The sequence below is a fragment of the Budorcas taxicolor genome, chromosome 8 (assembly GCF_023091745.1).
Source record: "Budorcas taxicolor isolate Tak-1 chromosome 8, Takin1.1, whole genome shotgun sequence".
In the NCBI taxonomy this organism is placed as follows: Eukaryota; Metazoa; Chordata; class Mammalia; order Artiodactyla; family Bovidae; genus Budorcas; species Budorcas taxicolor.
The window spans coordinates 106,975,073-106,994,172 of record NC_068917.1 but is presented as its reverse complement, the minus strand read 5'-3'; the positions used below and the strand labels follow the sequence as shown (position 1 = coordinate 106,994,172).

Below are 19,100 nucleotides of genomic sequence, written 5' to 3'. Positions count from 1 at the left end.
TTGTTACAGCAAAAGGGTACCCAGCACAGTGAGCGTGGAGAACGGCACCCAGGGCTGAACGGCAGGAAGCCAGGCACGCGCTCCCGCGCCCTCTCCCTACAGTCACGCGGGGTGGGCTTGATTCTGCCGGCACTGAGTCGCAACAACACGTGTGAAATGTCTTCCAGGGACGCTCTTTAGAGACTCACACCAGGGGGCTTTGATGTGGGAGCTGGTCATGTAGGCACCTCTGCCTGTACCCACATTCCAGACCACTACGTTGTTTGCACAAATAGTCCTGGCACGGTGAGCCTCCCATACCAACTAAGGAATGGTGGGAACATTCAGATTCCATGTTCCCAGAGGTCAGCCCAGCAGGCCTTCGTAAGCACACAATTGTAGGCCTGCTCCATTAACTCTTCAGCAAAGATTTGCTGAGAGGTCCTATTTCTTGTGTTTGGACCACTTCAAGGTGAGGGGTGGGGTGGGGTGGGGTGGGACAGATGTCCTCATTTCCATAGGACAAAACTGAGGGCTGGGAAAGGGAAGAGATGTAGGGGCTGGCTGCCTCCTCCGTGTGCAGGGTCCTAAGAGGAAGCAAGTTCTGAACAATCTCTCACTATCCTCTTTCCTGCTAACAGGTATCTCTCTCTCTCTCTAGGCTCTCAAGGGCTCCAAGAAGCTGGTGCTGTCGGTGTACTCAGCGGGGCGCATCCCCGGTGGCTACGTCACCAACCACATCTACACCTGGGTGGACCCCCAGGGCCGCAGCATCTCCCCACCTTCAGGCCTGCCCCAGCCCCATGGCAGCGCCCTGCGGCAGCATGAGGGTGACCGGAGGAGCACCCTGCCCCTCCTGCAAGGCGGGGATGAGAAAAAGGTGAGCCTTCTGGCCATGGCCTCGCAGGGCCTCCTGGAGATGGAGGGCTGGTGGGAATCGGGGTGGGGGAGCTGGCCACTGAGTTGCCATTCTCCTTGCCAAACCCAGAACAGGGAAACTTCTTAGAGCCTGGAAGAAAGGCCTTGGCCTTGCAGGGGCTCTGGTCTTCATCTCCCTCAATTCCCTTGTTGTTATTGTTCAGTTGCTCAGTTGTGTCCAACTCTTTGTGACCCCATGGACTGCAGCACGCCAGGTTTCCCCTGTCCTTCACCATCTCCCGGAGTTTGCTCAAATTCATGTCCATTGTGTCAGTGATGCCATCCCACCATCTCATCCTCTGTTGTCCCCTTCTCCTCCTGCCTTCAGTCTTTCCCAGCATCAGGGTCTTTTCTAATGAGTCAGCTCTTCGCATCAAGTGGCCAAAGTATTGGAGTTTCAGCTTCAGCAATCAGTCCTTCCAATGTATATTCAGGGTTGATTTCCTTTAGGGTTGACTGGTTTGATCTCCTTGCAGTCCAAGGTACTCTCAAGAGTCCTGCACCACAGTTGGAAAGCATCAGTTCTCCATGGCAGAGTAGAGGGAACCCTCTAGGCTTGGGGGGCCGCTCCGTTCTCCCTCTGCCCTCTTCTGTGATATTGCCCCCTATGGTTGAAGCCTAGTCTTCATGTAGCCCCGAGAGTGGACAGAAGAGGTCTCTGGAAGTGGAAGAGAGGACGCTCAGATGGTCTACACTAGCGATGGTTTAACTCCTCAGTGCCCCAGATCCAGGTGCGTGGCCACATGCAGCTGCCAGGACTCCAAGCCTCACGGGGCACCTTTTGCAGTGTGGGTCTCGGGTTGTAAGGAATGGAAACTGGTCCTGGTCACCTTCCACAAAGTCAGAATTGGCTGGCAGTGTGTGGGCAGGCCCAGAACGGAAGCTGAGGCTCAGGATGCAGCCCCCAGGGAGAAAGGGGACCCGTGTTTTCCGTTCTCTGCATCCTTTCACTGAAGATTCGTGTATCGGGGAGGGAGCACCTGATTGGCTGGCAGGAAGGTGCCTTTGATGGACAGAAACACCAGTACTGTGGCTGGTGGGGGATGGGTTGTAGCCCAAAGCACCATGGGATGCTGTAACCCGAAGAAGAGGGCAGGGGCCTCAATGCCCTCTACAGAACCTTCCTTCCCCAAGACCATGATTGTTTCTTTAATAAAATTGAGAAAGGACTGAGAGATGGTCCCCTGTGATTTTTAAGGTTAATTCAGGGTGCTGTTTGCATCACCCTTTCGTTGCCGCTGGGACCAAGGAAGTCCTTCCTGTAAGCAGCTCTCTGATGTTTGAAGACCTTGGCACAGCTTGGGGCTCTGAGCCAAGTGCCTTCCCTCTGGAGACTCTTTCTTAGCTCTCCTTTCCTGTCGATAAGACCATAACATTTATTTAATGTGTTTTGTGTTCTTTGCTCAAATATCAGTATGCTGGGTCCAGCAGAGGTGGCGGGGGTTTCTGCCGGCAGAGAGGCAGCGGGGTAGCCAGTTAGTGTGCACCACCAGCGCCTGCCTGGGCTTCTTCAAGGGGGCCAAGGCTGGTTGGCCGCAGAAAGGAGCTCGTGCCCACTTCCCCGCCAGGCGCTGTTGTTCTCTGTTGTCCATCTCGAGAAAGCGGCACAGCCTGTGGCACTGAGTCATTTTCAAGGCCAGCCTTCCAGGGCTGGGCAGAGAACTTGTTGTATCTTTTTCTCAAGCCTTCCCTCTGGAGCGCATGATCTTAGGGTAGTAATTATGATCGGGGAGAGCTCGCCATGTGCTGGCTTGTGCTTACAGCATCTTCCTGAATCCTTGTGGTTGCTCTATGGGGTAGGTGTCGTTAGCAACATTTTGGAGTTGCAGAATCCAAGACTCAGGTGCCGTGGCAACTAGGATCCATTGAGTGAGTCAGCCCATGCTTAGTGAGCACCTGTGGTATACCTGGTGCTGTAACGGGAGGTGGGAATGGAGAAATGGACAGGAGACAAGAAGCCCTGCCCTGGGGAAGCTACTGGTGAGTTTGGAGGTCATAGGAGGAATGAAACGATAGTCCAGAAATGGGCATATGTGAACAAGATAATTAAGATGGTGAGGCTTGATGGAAGGAAATAAAATCAGGAAGGGTGATGGAGAGTGACGGGGAGCGAGCCTCTGTTTCAGATGAGGTGGGCTGGGAGGGTCGCTCTGAGGAGGTGACTTCTGAGCTGAGACCGAGAGGAAGATGGAGCTGCTGTGTATCATTCTGAGCGCTGAAAATGCCAGGCGGCTAGGACAGCATGTGCAAAGGCCCTGAGGTGGGAGTAAATGTGGCATCTTCAAGGCTTAGAGAAAAGGACCCTGGCACTGGGATTGAATGGGTGGGAAGGTTGGGAGGATGTGAGGTGCCCTGTGCGTGTCTTGGAGTAACTTATATAGGAATGTAGAAGGCAGAAGGGCTTCCCAGGTGGCGCTAGAGGCCAGTGCAGGAGATGCAAGCATCGTGGGTTTGATCCCTGTGTCAGGAAGATCCCCTGAAGGAGGAAATGGCAACCTACTCCAGTATTCTTATCGGGAGAAGAGGAGCCTGGCAGACTATAGTCCATAGGGTTGCAAAGAGTCGAACACAACTGAAGTGACTGAGTGTGCACGAACGTGTGTGTGCACAAGGCAGAAGCTGAGACAGTCAGGCTCCAGCGGGAACACAGACAGTTCAGGAGGCAGGAAATGCCCTGACCCACACCGGAGAAGCTTCTCCATTGTCCCGTTCCTCTTCCTGCTGGTACAGTGTGGAGCCCCTGTCTTCCCACTGAGGACGGGCATAGGGGAAATGTCTCCGGAGCCCTCACTTTTGGCTCCTTGGCCCAGTTCTCTTCTCTCCAGCGGCCTGGTCTCATCCAGTATTCCAGATAGCCACCCCAGACTCTGGACTTCCCATGCCGAACTTCAAAACGCCTAACCTCAACCCAAGTGGGGACACACCTCCTAGGCAAATTAAGTTCTCAGGGCAACAGTGACAATGTCACTGCCGCTCAACTGTCCCCCGAAGCTAGTTCTGATTTTTCAGCCCTTGCTAGTAAGGCTCTTCTCTACACTGGAGTGTGAGAACCAGCCCAGAGGCTGCAGGAAGGAGCAGAAGGGAAGAGCACAGGTAACTCCCGCGAGAGTCAGGCCTGTCTGCTGTCAAGTCACGGTCACATGCTCAGAGGTGAATAGGGGGGCAGAGTTGTTCATCATTCCAGCTTCCCATTCTGTGCTGACCCCTCGTCTCTATAGTACAGATGTCGTCTCTGTATGAAGACATCTAGGACAGATCTGTTTTGGGGGTTAGACGGGATCATGTTGGCATGACAGGAAGAGTAAGACACTGGATCCAGACTGCTTGGCTTCAAATCCTGACCCCACCACTTGCCAGCTGTGTGACCTTGGAGAAGTTACATAACCTCTCTGAGCCTTAACCTCCTCTTCTATAAAATGGAGACAATGGTAGGGCCTCCTCTCCCCACCACTGCTTCTGTGCTTTGGTGCACTCACTGTGCCTGAATCAGGGCCTGGCACAGTGTACATGCTTCAGTTCAGTTCAGTTCAGTCGTTCAATTGTATTCAACTCTTTGTGACCCCATGAACCGGAGCACGCCAGGCCTCTCTGTCCATCACCAACTCCCAGATTCCACCCAAACCCCTGACCATCGAGTCAGTGATACCATCCAGCCACCTCATCATTTGTTGCCCTCTTCTCCTCCTGCCCTCAATCTTTCCCAGCATCAGGGTCTTTTCAAATGAGTCAGCTCTTCACATCAGGTGGCCAAAGTATTGGAGTTTCAGCTTCAACATCAGTCCTTCCAATGAACACCCAAGACTGATCTCCTTTAGGATGGACTGGTTGGATCTCCTTGCAGTCCAAGGGACTCTCAAGAGTCATCTCCAACACCACAGTTCAAAAGCATCAATTCTTTAGTGCTCAGCTTTCTTTATAGTCCAACTCTCACATCCATACATGACCGCTGGAAAAACCATAGCCTTGACTAGTCAGAAGTATTAACTGCATGAGTGACTGTTTTAAAATGTAGGACTCAAATGTCCCCTACTGCCCACCCCTGACCAGGGTCACTGAGCCAGGGCCCCAATCTGGGCTAAGCAGGAAGATCCTCTGAAGCAGCAGCAGCTCTTCCCTCCCCCAAGCTCATGCCTTCAGCAACTGCAGAGACAAGGTGGGACCTGCCCCTTTGGTTCAGGCTGGGAACCAGCTGGGTGCGGAAGGAGAGGAGGGTTTGGAACTGGGTCTGAAGTCCGTATAAGGAAAACCTACAGTGCTCCTCCTTTACCGTCACACTCACGGTGCTCTGACACCAGATGTGTGCAGGTTTTTTGCACCAAGTAATTCTCTGAAACACCAGCTGGGTGTCTTATAATTTAACTCAATTCTGACACGCTCTTCCTGGAGACAGTGTCCAGTCGCACAGGTTAAAGACTCAGTAGGACGGAACACCCCCCCCCACCCCCCGCCCCACTGCAGATGCCAGTGGCAAGTTTAGTTTGTCACCCGTGCATCTGACCAATTGGCATAACTCAGAGGCTTCCATGACCCTGTCTCAGCTTTGATTAATTTGCTAAAATGACTCATGGAACTCAGATAGATAGTTTACTTACTGTTTACCAGTTTATCATAAAGGACATGATAAAGATGAACATCCAGACGGAAGGGATGCATAGGGCAGGGAATGTGGGAGGGTTTCAGAGCTCCCACGCCCCTTCCGGACGTACCACACTCCCCATACCTCCACCTGTTCACTGAGCCGGAAGCTCTCTGAACCCCATACAGTTGGGATTCTTATGGAGCCTTCATCATATGGGCATGACCAGTTATTGACTCCATTTCCAGTGCTTCTTCCATCTCTGGAGAATGGGGAAGATAGAGTTTCCAGCAGGTAATTGAAGCAGATGGGGGTGGTGTTGAAAATTCCAAGCTTCTGATCATGGCTGGGTCTTTCTGGTGACCAGACAGCCTCCAGGCACCCAGTCAGAGTCGCCTTATGAGAACAAAAGATGCTCCTAGTGGTCTTATCACTTAGGAATCTACAAAGTTTCCGGAGCTTATTGCCAGGACGGAGGACAAAGACAAAAAATATATATTTCGTAGTATAAATCACAGTATTACCCCTGGTTTCAGAACTCCCTGACTGTGTGACCTTGGATGAGTCACCTGACCTTGGGTGAGTCACTTAAGCTTCCCTAGCCGTGATTTGGGGGTGATCACAGGAGCCACATGGGGCTGTTTCAAGAATCAATAAATCATGTGCACAGGGGATGGTGCCTGGGACACAGTAATTCATGGCAGCAACAACCATCATTTATCCATCACTGCCTACCTGCCAAGTATACCTTTCATATCTTTTTTTGGCTCCCAAATATTTATGGACGTCATCTTCCCGGGCTGTTCACATTGCTTCCTTGGGGTTCTAAGCTGGGTTGGGGGGTGTTGGGAAGAAGGATGGCAGTGCCTGCCCCAGCTAGGCTGTGTGGCTCTCATTTCACTGATCGGGAAACTGAAGATCAGAAAAGCAATGGGCCTTGCCCCAGAGTTGCCCAGGAGTAAAGGGCAGAACCAGGATGTGAACTCAGTCCTCTGGGAGGCAATGCCGTGAGCTCGTTAAACGGCTGGGCTCTGCCAGCTGCCAGCTCTTTGATCTTGGCCAGGCCATTTGACCTCTCCAGCCTCAGTCTCCTTATCTGGAAACGGGATGATAAGAGAAACCGCAGAAGAGGAAAGAGAACTAAAGGAGGTAAGGTGTGTGAAGTGCTGAGTAGGGATTCAGGAAAGACGCAGTACATTCAGGAACCAATTGGTTTCATGCGTTATCATTTTTATATTCTTATTATTGGCCTGCATGGTCTCCTTTTCACTGTGCCAGGCTGCCTCTCACATAGTGAGTGCCCCTTCCCTTAGAGGAGTTCTGTTTCCTGCCAAGCGCGGGTGGGGTTGCCAGCAGGTGATTGAAGCAGACACCCTGCTATGGGCAGGTCTGTTATTACAGTCCTGTGATGAAGACTCTGTCTTATTCCCATGTAAAGGATTTATGGAGAAGTGACTGGCAAGCCGTGGGTTTTGTTTTCATCTTTAGTATTCAAAGGGGGAACACAGCCATCCGTGTGCCCCCGGGTTCCTTTCTGCTCTCTCCCCCACAGTCTTCGTGGTCAGTTTGGACTTGAGTCTTTCTTCTCCAGGACCTCCCCCTGACCAGTAGGGGACCGGCTATGTGACCCTGGGCAAGTTCCTTCCCCCCTGATCTCCAGAACAGGGGATTGAAGAATGAAGGGAGGTAACAGATGTAAGGGACACCTGATGGATGCAGAGCCCCTGATAACTGTCACGTGAATGACTTTTCGGAAAGAGATAGCCAGTTGAAGGGCTTCCCCAACTGACTCCATGACATTCGCCCTCCGCCTGCTGTGAGCGGTCACACTGTACTCTCTTTGGGTCCCTTACATGCCACTGGGTCTTAACTTATTTTGGGGTGTTTTCTGTCCTTTTGGGGGGTAGGTTTTCAGCTGTTCTGCTTCTCCGGTGGCTCAGACAGTAAAGAATCTGCCTGCAATGCGGGAGACCTGGGTTCGATCCCTGGGTCAGGAAGATCCCCTAGAGAAGGGAATAGCAACCCCCTCCAGTATTCCTGCCTGGAGCATCCCATGGACAGCGGAGCCGGGCAGGGTACAGTCCATGGCGTTCTAAAGAGTCAGACAGGACTGAGCAACTAGCACTTTCAACTGTTTGGCCACTTCTTTTTGTAAGTGGCCAAGCACACCAGTCTCCCTCTTGGATCCTGAGGCTTCTGCGCCAGCCTCTTGCCAAACCCCCTCAGCCTCCCCCGCCTCCCCCAGCGCTTCCTGCTGCAGCCACCATGCCTCGCTTCTCCGGTTCTTCGTGAAGGATGTCACTTCTCCAGGAAGCTCCCCTGCCATCCATCTCCAGGCAGGGCCATTGCTCCTTCTCTGCACCCACATGGCCCCCAGGTCGCCCCATCCGGCTCTGATCTGGTCTCTCTGCCCCTCAGGACTCGGCGCCCTTGGGGCAGACCTGTGTCTGGGTCATCTCCACATCCCTGGCCTGGCACTGGGTCTGCATTCGGTGGGCACTCCCCATGTTTGCGAAATGAAGGGCTGCTGAAGCGACACTGCCGTGGCCTGGAGGATGGGTGGCAGAGCAGCATACCCCCAGGGAGGCAGGAGATCGGGCCCCTGGCAGGCGGGGCACCCTGGGGGTGGCCTGCCAGGTGGTGGGCCCCAGATCCTGGACTCAGCCTGGATCTTCAGATCAGAGGACAGGAGGTGGGGGAGCTGGGTGGAGGCCTTGGGCCTGACAGGCACTGCTTGACTGAAGGGTGTGAACTCAAGGGCGGCCAGTAGGGTCTGAGAGAGTCCGTGGCCCCCCTGGTGTGAGGGAAACATGAAAACCTGGGGTGTCAATACTGGGGGGTCCCTAGAGGTCATTTCCTCAGGGCCTTCCCTTTACTTCACTTTGCCTGTGACCCAGGAAGGGAGAGAGACTTCCCCACATCGCTCAGTGAGTCGGGGGCAGAGATGGGGCAGAAACCAGAACATTCCAGGACACCTTGCAAGCCCAAGTAGGTGTGCCCTTCAGAGTACGGGAGGGGGCTCTTCAGGCCGCCGCCCCCGCGCCCGAAGTTCCCGGTGCCCTCCAGGCCCTCCGACGCTGTCTCCTCTCCCCCCGCAGGTGAACCTGGTGCTGGGGGACGGCCGGTCCCTGGGCCTCACCATCCGCGGGGGAGCGGAGTACGGCCTGGGCATTTACGTCACCGGCGTGGACCCGGGCTCTGAAGCAGAGAGCAGCGGGCTCAAGGTGAGAGACCCCTGACTCCAGGGAGAGGGGTGGAGCGCCATGCTGCAGTCCTGGGAGAGAGGGAGGGAAGGTTCCTATGTGTGGAACTCTGGGCCGCTGATTGCAATGTGACGTCCGGCAGAGCGGTCAGCACCCCGCCTCAAGGACCTGTCCCAGCCTGGAGCCCTCCCCTGGCTCCACGACTCTCCTTCACAGCTCACAGCTCAGGACACCTCACCCTCCTGCTCCCAGGCCCCAAGTTCTCCTAGTGATCCTCCCACAGGGCACCCTCCCACACGCTGAGGGCAGCGGGCCAGCCTGGGCTCTTCGAGACTGCTGTTTTGTAAACACCGGTGATGGCCCTGACTTCAGGGTTTATTGTGGCACCTGAAGAGGGAAGAGGAGAGGCAGCTGTGGGCTGGGATGGGGTTGCATCGGGCAGCTTCAGGGCTGGCATTCAATCCAGGGCAACCAACAGTTAGCTCTCATCTTGAAGAGGGCCGGCTGCGTGCCCAGCATTTGTCCTTGATGTCACACATATCATCTCCCTGAACCATATCCTGCCCTGTGGGGTGGGATGTTCTTATCCACGTTGTCCAGTTGGGGAAACTGAGGCTGTAGAGGTTAAACAGACTTGTCCAAGGTCATGCAGCTGATGGCGTGCAGAGCAGGGTTTGAGCCCAGCAGCCTTAGCTCCAAAGCCCTGGGGCTTAACCGCTACACTGTATGCCCCGCTGGGGAGAGCCAGGAACTGCCCCAGGGCTTTGGGGGGTGGGGGGGTGGCGGGGATGGGAGTGAGGAGGGGTGGGGGGGTGGGGGGTTGGTGAGGTGGAGACTGTGTTACACTGGACCCCAGACACAGATCCCTTAGATAAACAGCAGCATGCTTTGTGGCTAAATCCTGTGGCCAGGGGTGCTGTGGCGGCAGTGACCCTGAGTACGGGTGGCATTTGGGCCAAGTCCGGTGGACGAGATGCTGTGTGTGAAGGGGCTGCACTGTGGGGCTTTCTGACTGAAGGAGCCATGTGGTTTGACCATGTGTGACCCGATGGGCAACTAATCACATGTGAGGCTGGGGAAGAAGGCAGGAGATGAGATTGTGTCTTCGTAACAAAGGGCCTGAGTGCTCCACTGACCCGGGGAAGCTGGTTCTCCATGTGAATAAGAAGAAGGGTCACGGCGGGTCAGAGTGGGGGTCAGGAGACTGCCCCCACTCCCTCCACCATGACGTCGGTCAGGGGGATTCTCTTAGGAAACAACACGATGAGACCAGCTCTGCGTCTGGAGTCCAGGCCCCAGCGTTGCTGCTTTTGTTGTCGTAGCCTGTGACCTTGGAGAATCCCTCCACCTCAGTTTCCCTTCCCCTTCCCAGATAATGATAATATACAGCATCTCTTTCTCAGAAAAAAATGAGGAATACACTCGATGGCATTAATGATAAAGGTTAAAATTATTGTGTGTCTGTGTTACAGACTGAATGTGTTCCTCCCAAAATCATACCTTGAAATTCTAGCTCCCAAAGTGATGATAGTAGAAAGTGAGGTCTTTGGAAGGTGATTAGGTTATAAAGGTGTAGCCCCATGGATGGATTTAGAGTAGCATTGACATATATATGCTGCTGCTACTGCTGCTAAGTCCCTTCAGTTGTGTCTGACTCTGTGCGACCCCATAGACGGCAGTCCACCAGGCTCCCCCGTCCCTGGGATTTTCCAGGCAAGAACACTGGAGTGGGTTGCCATTTCCTTCTCCAATGCAGGAAAGTGAAAAGTGAAAGCGAAGCCGCTCAGTCATGTCCGACTTTTAGCAACTCCCATGAACTGCAGCCTACCGGGCCTCTCCGTCTGTGGGATTTTCCAGGCAAGAGTACTGGAGTGAGGTACCATTGCCTTCTCCCATATATATGCTACCATACCTAAAAAGCAGAGATATTACTTTGCCGACAAAGGTCCATCTCGTCAAAGCTATGGTTTTTCGAGTAGTCATGTATGGATGTGAGAGTTGGGCCATAAAGAAAGCTGAGCACAGAAGAATTGATGCTTTTGAACTGTGGTGTTGGAGAAGACTAAACTGAACCGATGTGTAAAACAGATAGCTAGTGGGAGGCTGCTGCATAGCACAGGAAACAGCTTGGTGCTTTGTGATGACCTAGAGGGGTGGGAAGCAGGTGCGCGGGAAGGAGGTTCAGAGGGAGGGATATATGTATACATATAGTGGATTCATGTTGTTGTACAACAAAACTAACACAACAGTAACAAAGCAGTTATTTGTTGCTGTTGTTCAGTAGCTAGCTAAGTCGTGTCTGACTCTTTGTGACCCCGTGGACTGCAGCACGCCAGGCTTCCCTGTCCTTCACTATCTCCCGGAGCTTGCTCAAGCTCATGCCCATTGAGTCAGTAATGCCCACCAACCATCTCATCCTCTGTCACCTCCTTCTCCTCCTGCCCTCAGTCTTTCCCAGCATCAGGGTCTTTTCCAATGAGTCAGCTCTTCACATCAGGTGGCCAAGGTATTGGAGCTTCAGCTTCAGCATCAGTCCTTCCAATGAATATTCAGGACTGATTTCCTTTAGAATTGACTGGTTTGATCTCCTTGCAGTCCTAGGGACTCTCAAGAGTCTTCTCTAGCACCACTGTTCGAAAGCATCAATTCTTCAGCACTCAGCCTTCTTTATGGTCCACTTCTCACATCCTTTACATGACTATCATAGCTTTGATTAAACAGACCTTTGTCAACAAAGTGATGTCTTTGCTTCTGAATATGCCGTCTAGGTTTGTCATAGCTTTTCTTCCAAGGAGCAAGCATCTTTTAGTTTCGTGGTTGCAGTCACCATCTCTGGGCCTTGGTTTCCCAGCCTGGGCCGTGAGCAGTTGAACAGTTGGGCAGGCAGATCTCTGGGACTATCTCTGGCCGGAGAGCACCAGCGGGTGCCCAGGCACAGGACCATGGTCTATTCTCCTTCACCTGCAGGCTCCGGTACCCACAGAGAGATGCCAAAGTAGGTGACCTGCTGGCAGATCCTTTGGCAGGCAGGAAGAAGTAGGCATTAATGCAGGAAGTGGGGATTCCTGGCTGCCCCTCCTTCGCTTCCTTCCACGTGATCAGCGCATATATACTGAGGATTCCTGCATGCCAGACACTGTACTTGCCCTGTGGCTTCTGAACTGAGAAAGATAGACACAGCCCCTGCCCTCCAAGAGCTTATTTTCTAGTGGGAAGACAAGGGGGAGGGGGAATAAGTTTCACGACTATGTATTTAATTGCAGTAAATACCAAGACGTGATAAATACCAAGATGGCAAAGCACATGGAACTCTGAGTGTCTGGGGGTAGATATCCAGGAAGACTTCCTGGAGAAAGAAACATTTCAGTGGAAATTTTAAAGGAAAAAGACGAATTATATGAAGGAGAAAGGAGAATTTGGGGCAGAAAGGACACCTAACGCTGAGTCCCTGAAGCGGAAAGAAGTATTCTAGGATGCAAAGGAAGACTGGTGTTGTCTGAATGCAGAAAGCCAGGCGGGGAGAAGGTGCCAGACCATGCTGAGGAGGCAAATAGCCAGATCACACAGGTCATATAATGCACACAAGACTCTGCAGCCATGAAAAGATGATGCTCGAGATCTTCAGTTATTACTATGGAAGGATGTCCGCGGTGTGTTATTCGATGGAAAACAGGCTGCCAAACCACGTGTCTATAGGATCTCATGCATATTGTATACGTATGCAAAAACATACCCAGAGAACCATCTACAGCAGCACACACCAAGATGTCAATAGTGGTTATCCTGAGGTGATAAGATTATGGATGATTTTCATTTTATTCTTTACATCCTTATACAGTGTCGGAATGGAGCAAATGCTACTTTTATAATCATGGAAGCAGCAACAAGAAAATGATTTCCGTTTTGAAACAAGGCAGAAGAAAAATATCCCGTAGAAGTTTTTCAGTTACTTTAGTCTGCTTCTCAGTTGCAGGCAATCAGAAGCTTTATTTGCTCCTAAAATGCCTCCCTTCAGTGAAGGTCCTTCCATCCCCACTGTAGTAAAACATTTTATCAGTATATTCCCTGGCATTATTGGACTTTCCCCTCCCAGGGCCCTCACATATGCTAACACCTGCCTACACTCACTCGAACATCCAGGACTGATTAATTCTGTTTTATTGCCAGTGCACTTTCCATGTAATTAAGCATATTGAAATGGAATAAAGGGGTTTGGCTGTGTGGGTGGTGGAGCCAAGAACAAACTTTATTTGTAAATAGGGCTCCTTGCCACTGTGCAGAGCTTTCCTGGGGCAATAGCTCACCTGGGGCGATAGTGCCTGGCTTCCAGCCACTCTCTTCACGCCTGAGGGGCCCTGTGAGTCCGGCGAACACTGCTGGGAGGAGAGCTCAGAGGAGGAGGCCCTGCACTTGCCAGCCTTCACCCAGGGAGTGGCCGCCTGGGACTTGGAACTGTCCCACCCTCCTGGCAGGGGTGACTCCTGCCTCGGCATTTACCTTAGGCCTCTCTTGTGCCTTTATACCTGCCCCCAGCAAACCCCACCAGAGAAGGGACCATAAAACCTTGTTTGTTCCTTTAAGGACAGCCAGAGTTGACTGGCATTTAATAATAATAGAGCCATTTATTAACCAGTTATTATGAACCAGGCATTGTGCTAAACACTTTAGATACATGCTTATTTAATCCTCCCAGTAGCCCTTTGTTGGGCATTAATAGATGGCATTTAATAAGTGGACACTTCATAGATGTGTCACTGAGGCTCAGAGAGGCGTAGTACCTTGCCTGGGCTCACACAGGGGTCCAGCCCTAGCCCTTCAGGCCCTCTAGAAGCCATGTGCTTTGTTCCACCACCTCCACAGGACCCTGTATTGGTCAACTATCAAAAGAATGCAGAAAGAGGAAACAAAGGCCATTTAGTCTTCTTATGAATCACTGAGCTTCTGAAGCCCTGGGTGCTTGTCCCTTATCCTGCCAGGCTCCATGGCCTTCACCCTTGAGGTCATCCCAGGGTGGAAGACCCATCTGGTTTCTGCCAACGGGAGCCAGGCTTCCATCCTGGCTGGGGTTTTGTGGGGGCAGAAACTCTGTTCCCATGAATGCTGCACTCTTGGGGTCACCACTGTGCTGCTTGTGGCCTTGGGGCTGGCCAGGGGGCACCTGCTGCTGATTGGGTGTCTCGGTGACAATGGGGACGGACCACTATTTGCAGCTCTGTCGCGTGTGCTGTGTGTCAGCTGGGTTGGGCTGACCTCTCTGTGGACTGGCTTTTACCAGGGTCTGTTCTGCTGACTGGTCCTCTCTGGCCTGAGCCTGGGATGGCATCCTTCATGGAGCACTCACCCAGGAGCTGGTGATCTCCACGTGTCAGCTCTGGCCCTCACTGCAGCCCTGTGAGATAGGAACTTAGAATCCTATCATAATTTGGGCTTATTTATAAGCTTCCCAGGTGGCTCATGGATTAAGAACTCACCTGCCAATGCAGGAGACGCAGGAGACCCGGGTTCGATCCCTGGGTCTGGAAGATCCCCTGGAGGAGGAAATGGCAACCCATTCCAGTGTTCTTGCTTGGAAAATTCCATAGACAGAGGAGGCTGGCAGGCTACAGTCCATGGGGTCACACAGAGTCAGACATGACTGAACGGCTGAGCACATAGAGAGTAATGACTGTCTCTCCTCTGAGATCCCAGCAGCGTGGAGCAGAGACTGCATGTTCTTACACATTGTCCAGACAGTGCCTGGCACACGGTGGATGTCTTGAATGAAGGGGAGAGTGGCTACAGCTGAGGCAGGCCCCAAGCCAGGTCTTTTTGACTCCAAAGCTCCAGTCTTGACCACTGCTTCATGGTGCATCCTGGTCTGAACACAGCACAGCGCTGGACTTCTATTGAGGAATGACTCCTGCAAAGAGGCGTTAGTAGTTTTTATAACCACCTGGGATGGACCTGAGCAGTCAGACCCTTTTCTTTAGAGACACGTGCCTTCATGATGAAAAAGCTGAATAGCGCCATGGCCCATAGTGAGGTTTGCTCATCAAAGGTACTGATGGACATTCAGGACCACCTTCAGCTCTTCCCTGATGGAGGGTAGGTGGTGGCAGGAACCCACCTATATGCATAGATCTCAGCCTCCAAGCTTCCCATTTCCCACCTGGGGAGACTGAAGACCAGAGGGAGGGGAAGGACTGGCTGAGGATCATAGAGAAGGGGATTCAGGTGTCTGAGTCCCCAGCACAGGGCCCTGAACAGAGCCTCTTCATCATCATGCAGCGTGACTTTGCCTGCTGACTCTGTCTCCGTGAGTCCCTGAAATAGTCCTGCTGGGAGAGAATGAGCCTGGCATACTGTCCAAGGATGCATTCTGTGTATTCTCAGTGGGGAAAAAGGGTGTGGCTGCTACATAATACTTGTTTAGTAAAGATATTTAAAAAGTATTTTTACTTGTGATTATGACTGATTTTATAGCAGTCCTAATGAAGATGACAAAAATTACCTCTTAATATTTCTAACAATAAGAAAAAACCTTAGATAATAAGGGTGTGTTACAAGCAACTCTCTGCCTGTAAATTTTACAACTTAGATGAATGAACCAATCTCTTGAAAGATATAAATTGCTAACACTCAAGAAAGAAAAATAGATAACCTGAAAATTTTATATGTGTGTCAAAGAAACTGAATTTGTAGTTAAAAACCATCTGAAAAAGGAAAACTCAAGCCCAGATGCTTTCACTAATGATCTCTTGCAAATAGTTAAGGAAGAACTATTACGCAATCTCTCTCTGAACATAAAAAGTGAGGGAATACTTCCCAACTCATTTTATGAAACCAGTATAACAGCAAGAACAAACACATTTCAGGAAAAGAAAACTACAGATCACTATTCTTCATGAACTTAGATGTGAAAAGCCCCAGCGAAATTTAACAACCCCAACAATCTATTAAAAATGTATATACCATGGCCAAATGAGTTTTATCCGAGGAACGCAAGGCTAGTTCGACATTTGAAAATTAATGTTACTGAGAAAAACCATATAATCAGAAAAGGCATTTAACAATATTCAGTGTCCACCATGCCCCTGGAGGAGGGCATGGCAACCCACTCCAGTATTCTTGCCTGGAGAATCCCCATGGACAGAGGAGCCTGGCGGGCTACGGTCCATGAGATCACAAAGAGTCGGACGCAACTGAGTGACTAAGCACAGCACAATATCCATTTATGATTTTTTAAAACTCTAATTAAATTAGGAGTCAAAAGGGACTTCCTTAACCTATTGAAGAGCATCTTCACAAAGCAATAGATAACATATTTAATGGTGAAAACTATACAGTTTCTTCTAAGATTGAAATAAGGCAAAAATATCTTCCCTCACCACTCTTATTCAGTATCCTACTAGAAGCTGTAGTCAGTGCAATAAGTCTATAGAAAGAAAGAAAAGGCATACAAATCTGAAAAGAAGAAATAAAACTCTATTTACAGAGACTGCTCATCTGCATAGAAAATTCCAAAGAATCTACAAAAAAACTCCGAGAAATAATGAGTTTAGCATGATGGAGGGACACAAAGTTAGCATACACAGTTCAGTTCAGTTCAGTTGCTGAGTCGTGTCTGACTCTTTGCAACCCCATGAATCGCAGCACGCCAGGCCTCCCTGTCCATCACCAACTCCAGAGTTCACTCAAACTCATGTTCATCAAGTCAGTGATGCCATCCAGCCATCTCATCCTCTGTCGTCCCCTTCTCCTCCTGCCCCCAATCCCTCCCAACATCAGAGTCTTTTCCAATGAGTCAACTCTTAGCATGAGATGGCCAAAGTATTGGAGTTTCAGCTTCAACATCCTTCCAATGAACACCCAGGATTGATCTCCTTTAGGATGGACTGGTTGGACCTCCTCTTTGCAGTCCAAGGGACTCTCAAGAGTCTTCTCCAACACCACAAATCAGAAGCATCAATTCTTCAGCGCTCAGCTTTCTTCACAGTCCAACTCTCAAATCCATACATGACCACTGGAAAAACCATAGCCTTGACTAGATGGACCTTTGTTGGCAAAGTAATGTCTCTGCTTTTCGATATGCTGTCTAGGTTGGTCATAACTTTCCTTCCAAGGAGTAAGCGTCTTTTAATTTCATGGCTGCAATCACCATCTGCAGTGATTTTGGAGCCCCCCAAAATAAAGTCTGACACTGTTTCCACAAGTCATCTGCATTTCAATATGCTAACAATGAACAACTGAAATTTAGCATCAATTTAAAAAAACACAGTTTTGGGTACAAATAAATAATAAAATATGTACAGTTATTTGTATGCTGAAAACTCCAAAAAAAGACCTAAATAAATGGGTATATACTTTGTTCATGGATACAAAGACTCAGTATTATTACGATGCCAGGTCTCCCTAGTTTGATCTTGACTCAAAGCAACCCCAATTCCAATCCCAGCAGGAATGTTTATAGATATTTACACACTGACTGTAAATTTTGTACTGGAAAGGCAAAGAAACTAGAGGAGCTAAAATAATCCTGAAGCTGAAGAGCAGTTAGAGGACTTCGTACCCGATGTCAAGACATACTGTGAAACTACAATAAGCAAGAAGGTGCGGTGCTCGTGAAAGGACGTCCGTGTAGACTGGTGGACCGGAGCAGAGCGTTCAGAAATAAACCCCCCTCTGCATACTGAACCGATGACTGGCAAAAGTGGAAAGGGGATTCAGTGGAGAAAGGAAGGAAGGTTCTTTCAACATGGTGCTGGAACAGGTGAGCATTTACACGCCAACAAATGAGCCTCAACCTCACATCTTCTATGAAAATGAACTCAAAATACATCATGGCCCTAAAGGTAAAATAAACCCTGCACTGCTGCTACAGGAATACACAGGAGAAAATCTGTGGGGCCTCGCATTAGGCAAAGAGTTTTTAGATGAGACACCAAAAGCATGGGCCATAAAAGAAAAAAATTGACAAAATGGGCTTTATGAAAGTTAAAAACATTGCTCTGCAAAAGACACATTCTTAAGAGAATGAAAAGACACACCACAGACTTGGAGAAGTCAGTATTTTCTAATTACATTCCTGACAAAGGACTTGCATTGAGAATGTATAAAGAACTTCCAAAATGGGCAGAAGACCTGGGAAATGGTTTTGTATGGAAAACTGGTTGCATGTAGTGATGGACACATGAATCTGTGCACTTGTCAAAACCCATAGAACTGTACACAGAGTGATGTTGCTGTATATAAAATTTTTAAAAACTCAACCTGGTTATTGGAGGATAGATGGAGTGCAGACTGAGACAAATGAAGACAAACAAATCTAACTGTATTACAAACGATTCCTGTAGCCACCCTGAAAGGGGGTGGAGAAGGAGGAAGCTGACCGAAGTGATTTTGAGAAACATCATTTCAACTGATACTATAAGGCAAAGACAAGAAGAACTGCCCTCAGACACTGTATTCCAGTTGGCAAATTTCTTTGCCTCGAAGGGGAATGGATTAGGAATTCTGAAACTACTTCATTTGTACAGGTTTTTAAAAATTAGTACATTTTAGATAATGAGAGCCAGGTTATTACTTTTAAAGAAAGTCACAAGGAAGGAAAGGGTTGCAAATAGAATAAACCCCGTGGTGCTGGACTTATCGGAGATGTCAATTCGGACTCATTCACAAAAAAGAAAAAAATCTGTATATGTATATACACAGATAAATAGATGCAGAAACCAATACAGCTGTGTATGTATGCATGAGTTAATACATGTACATATAATTCCTTACTCGATCCATTGATGGGGGATGTACCCAATAAAAATGGGTACAGCTAGTACTGAGATCTTAGTTTCTAAATACTATTCTCCAAATGAAACAAACCAGGGCTCTTTGTAGGAATCATTGATTCCAGGTCTAGGGCAGAGCACCCTGGGGTATCTTTTAGGACCAGAAAATAAAGATGTACTACCCAATCAATCAGTCAATCAGCCTACCATATGTGTACAGAGTCAGCCTGAAAGCACCCATAGCCAAAGGCGAAGTAAATATCCAGGGATCCATACTAACGTAATTACGTAAAGAACAGGATAAATCAAACAAGGGGGGAGAAGTGACAACTCCTGCTTAAAGACACATTGCCATGAAAAAGCATAGCAGGAATAAAGGAAGAGAAAATCACAGTTAGAGCATTCTATTACAGTGCTGTAGGCAAGGTGCACCAAAGGATGCTAAATAGCAGAAACAGGATGTTTTGCATGATTTCAAAGTACCTCTATCAATGTATTTTGTAATAATAAAGGGGAAAATTGTTACATTCACAGTGGAGATTCCTGGCAGATATCAAGTTAGCCAAGTGTAATAAGTATTGAGAAAAAAATCTTAACTTGTTTCTAATTGTAAATGTAACACTTGCTGGTTGTGAAGGAGTCCGATGATACGCAGGCAGACTC

At 49.7% G+C, this 19,100-nt stretch overlaps 1 protein-coding gene across 1 annotated transcript in view; it reads left to right on the top strand.

The window, feature by feature from the left end:
- WHRN (whirlin) overlaps positions 1–19,100 on the top strand; it is an 89,686-nt gene that overhangs the window by 26,903 nt on the left and 43,683 nt on the right. Inside the window, exons 2-3 of the mRNA XM_052645121.1 lie at positions 641–859; positions 8,572–8,697. Of these exons, the coding sequence (XP_052501081.1) occupies positions 641–859; positions 8,572–8,697 (345 nt within the window). The remainder of the gene's footprint in view (positions 1–640; positions 860–8,571; positions 8,698–19,100) is intronic.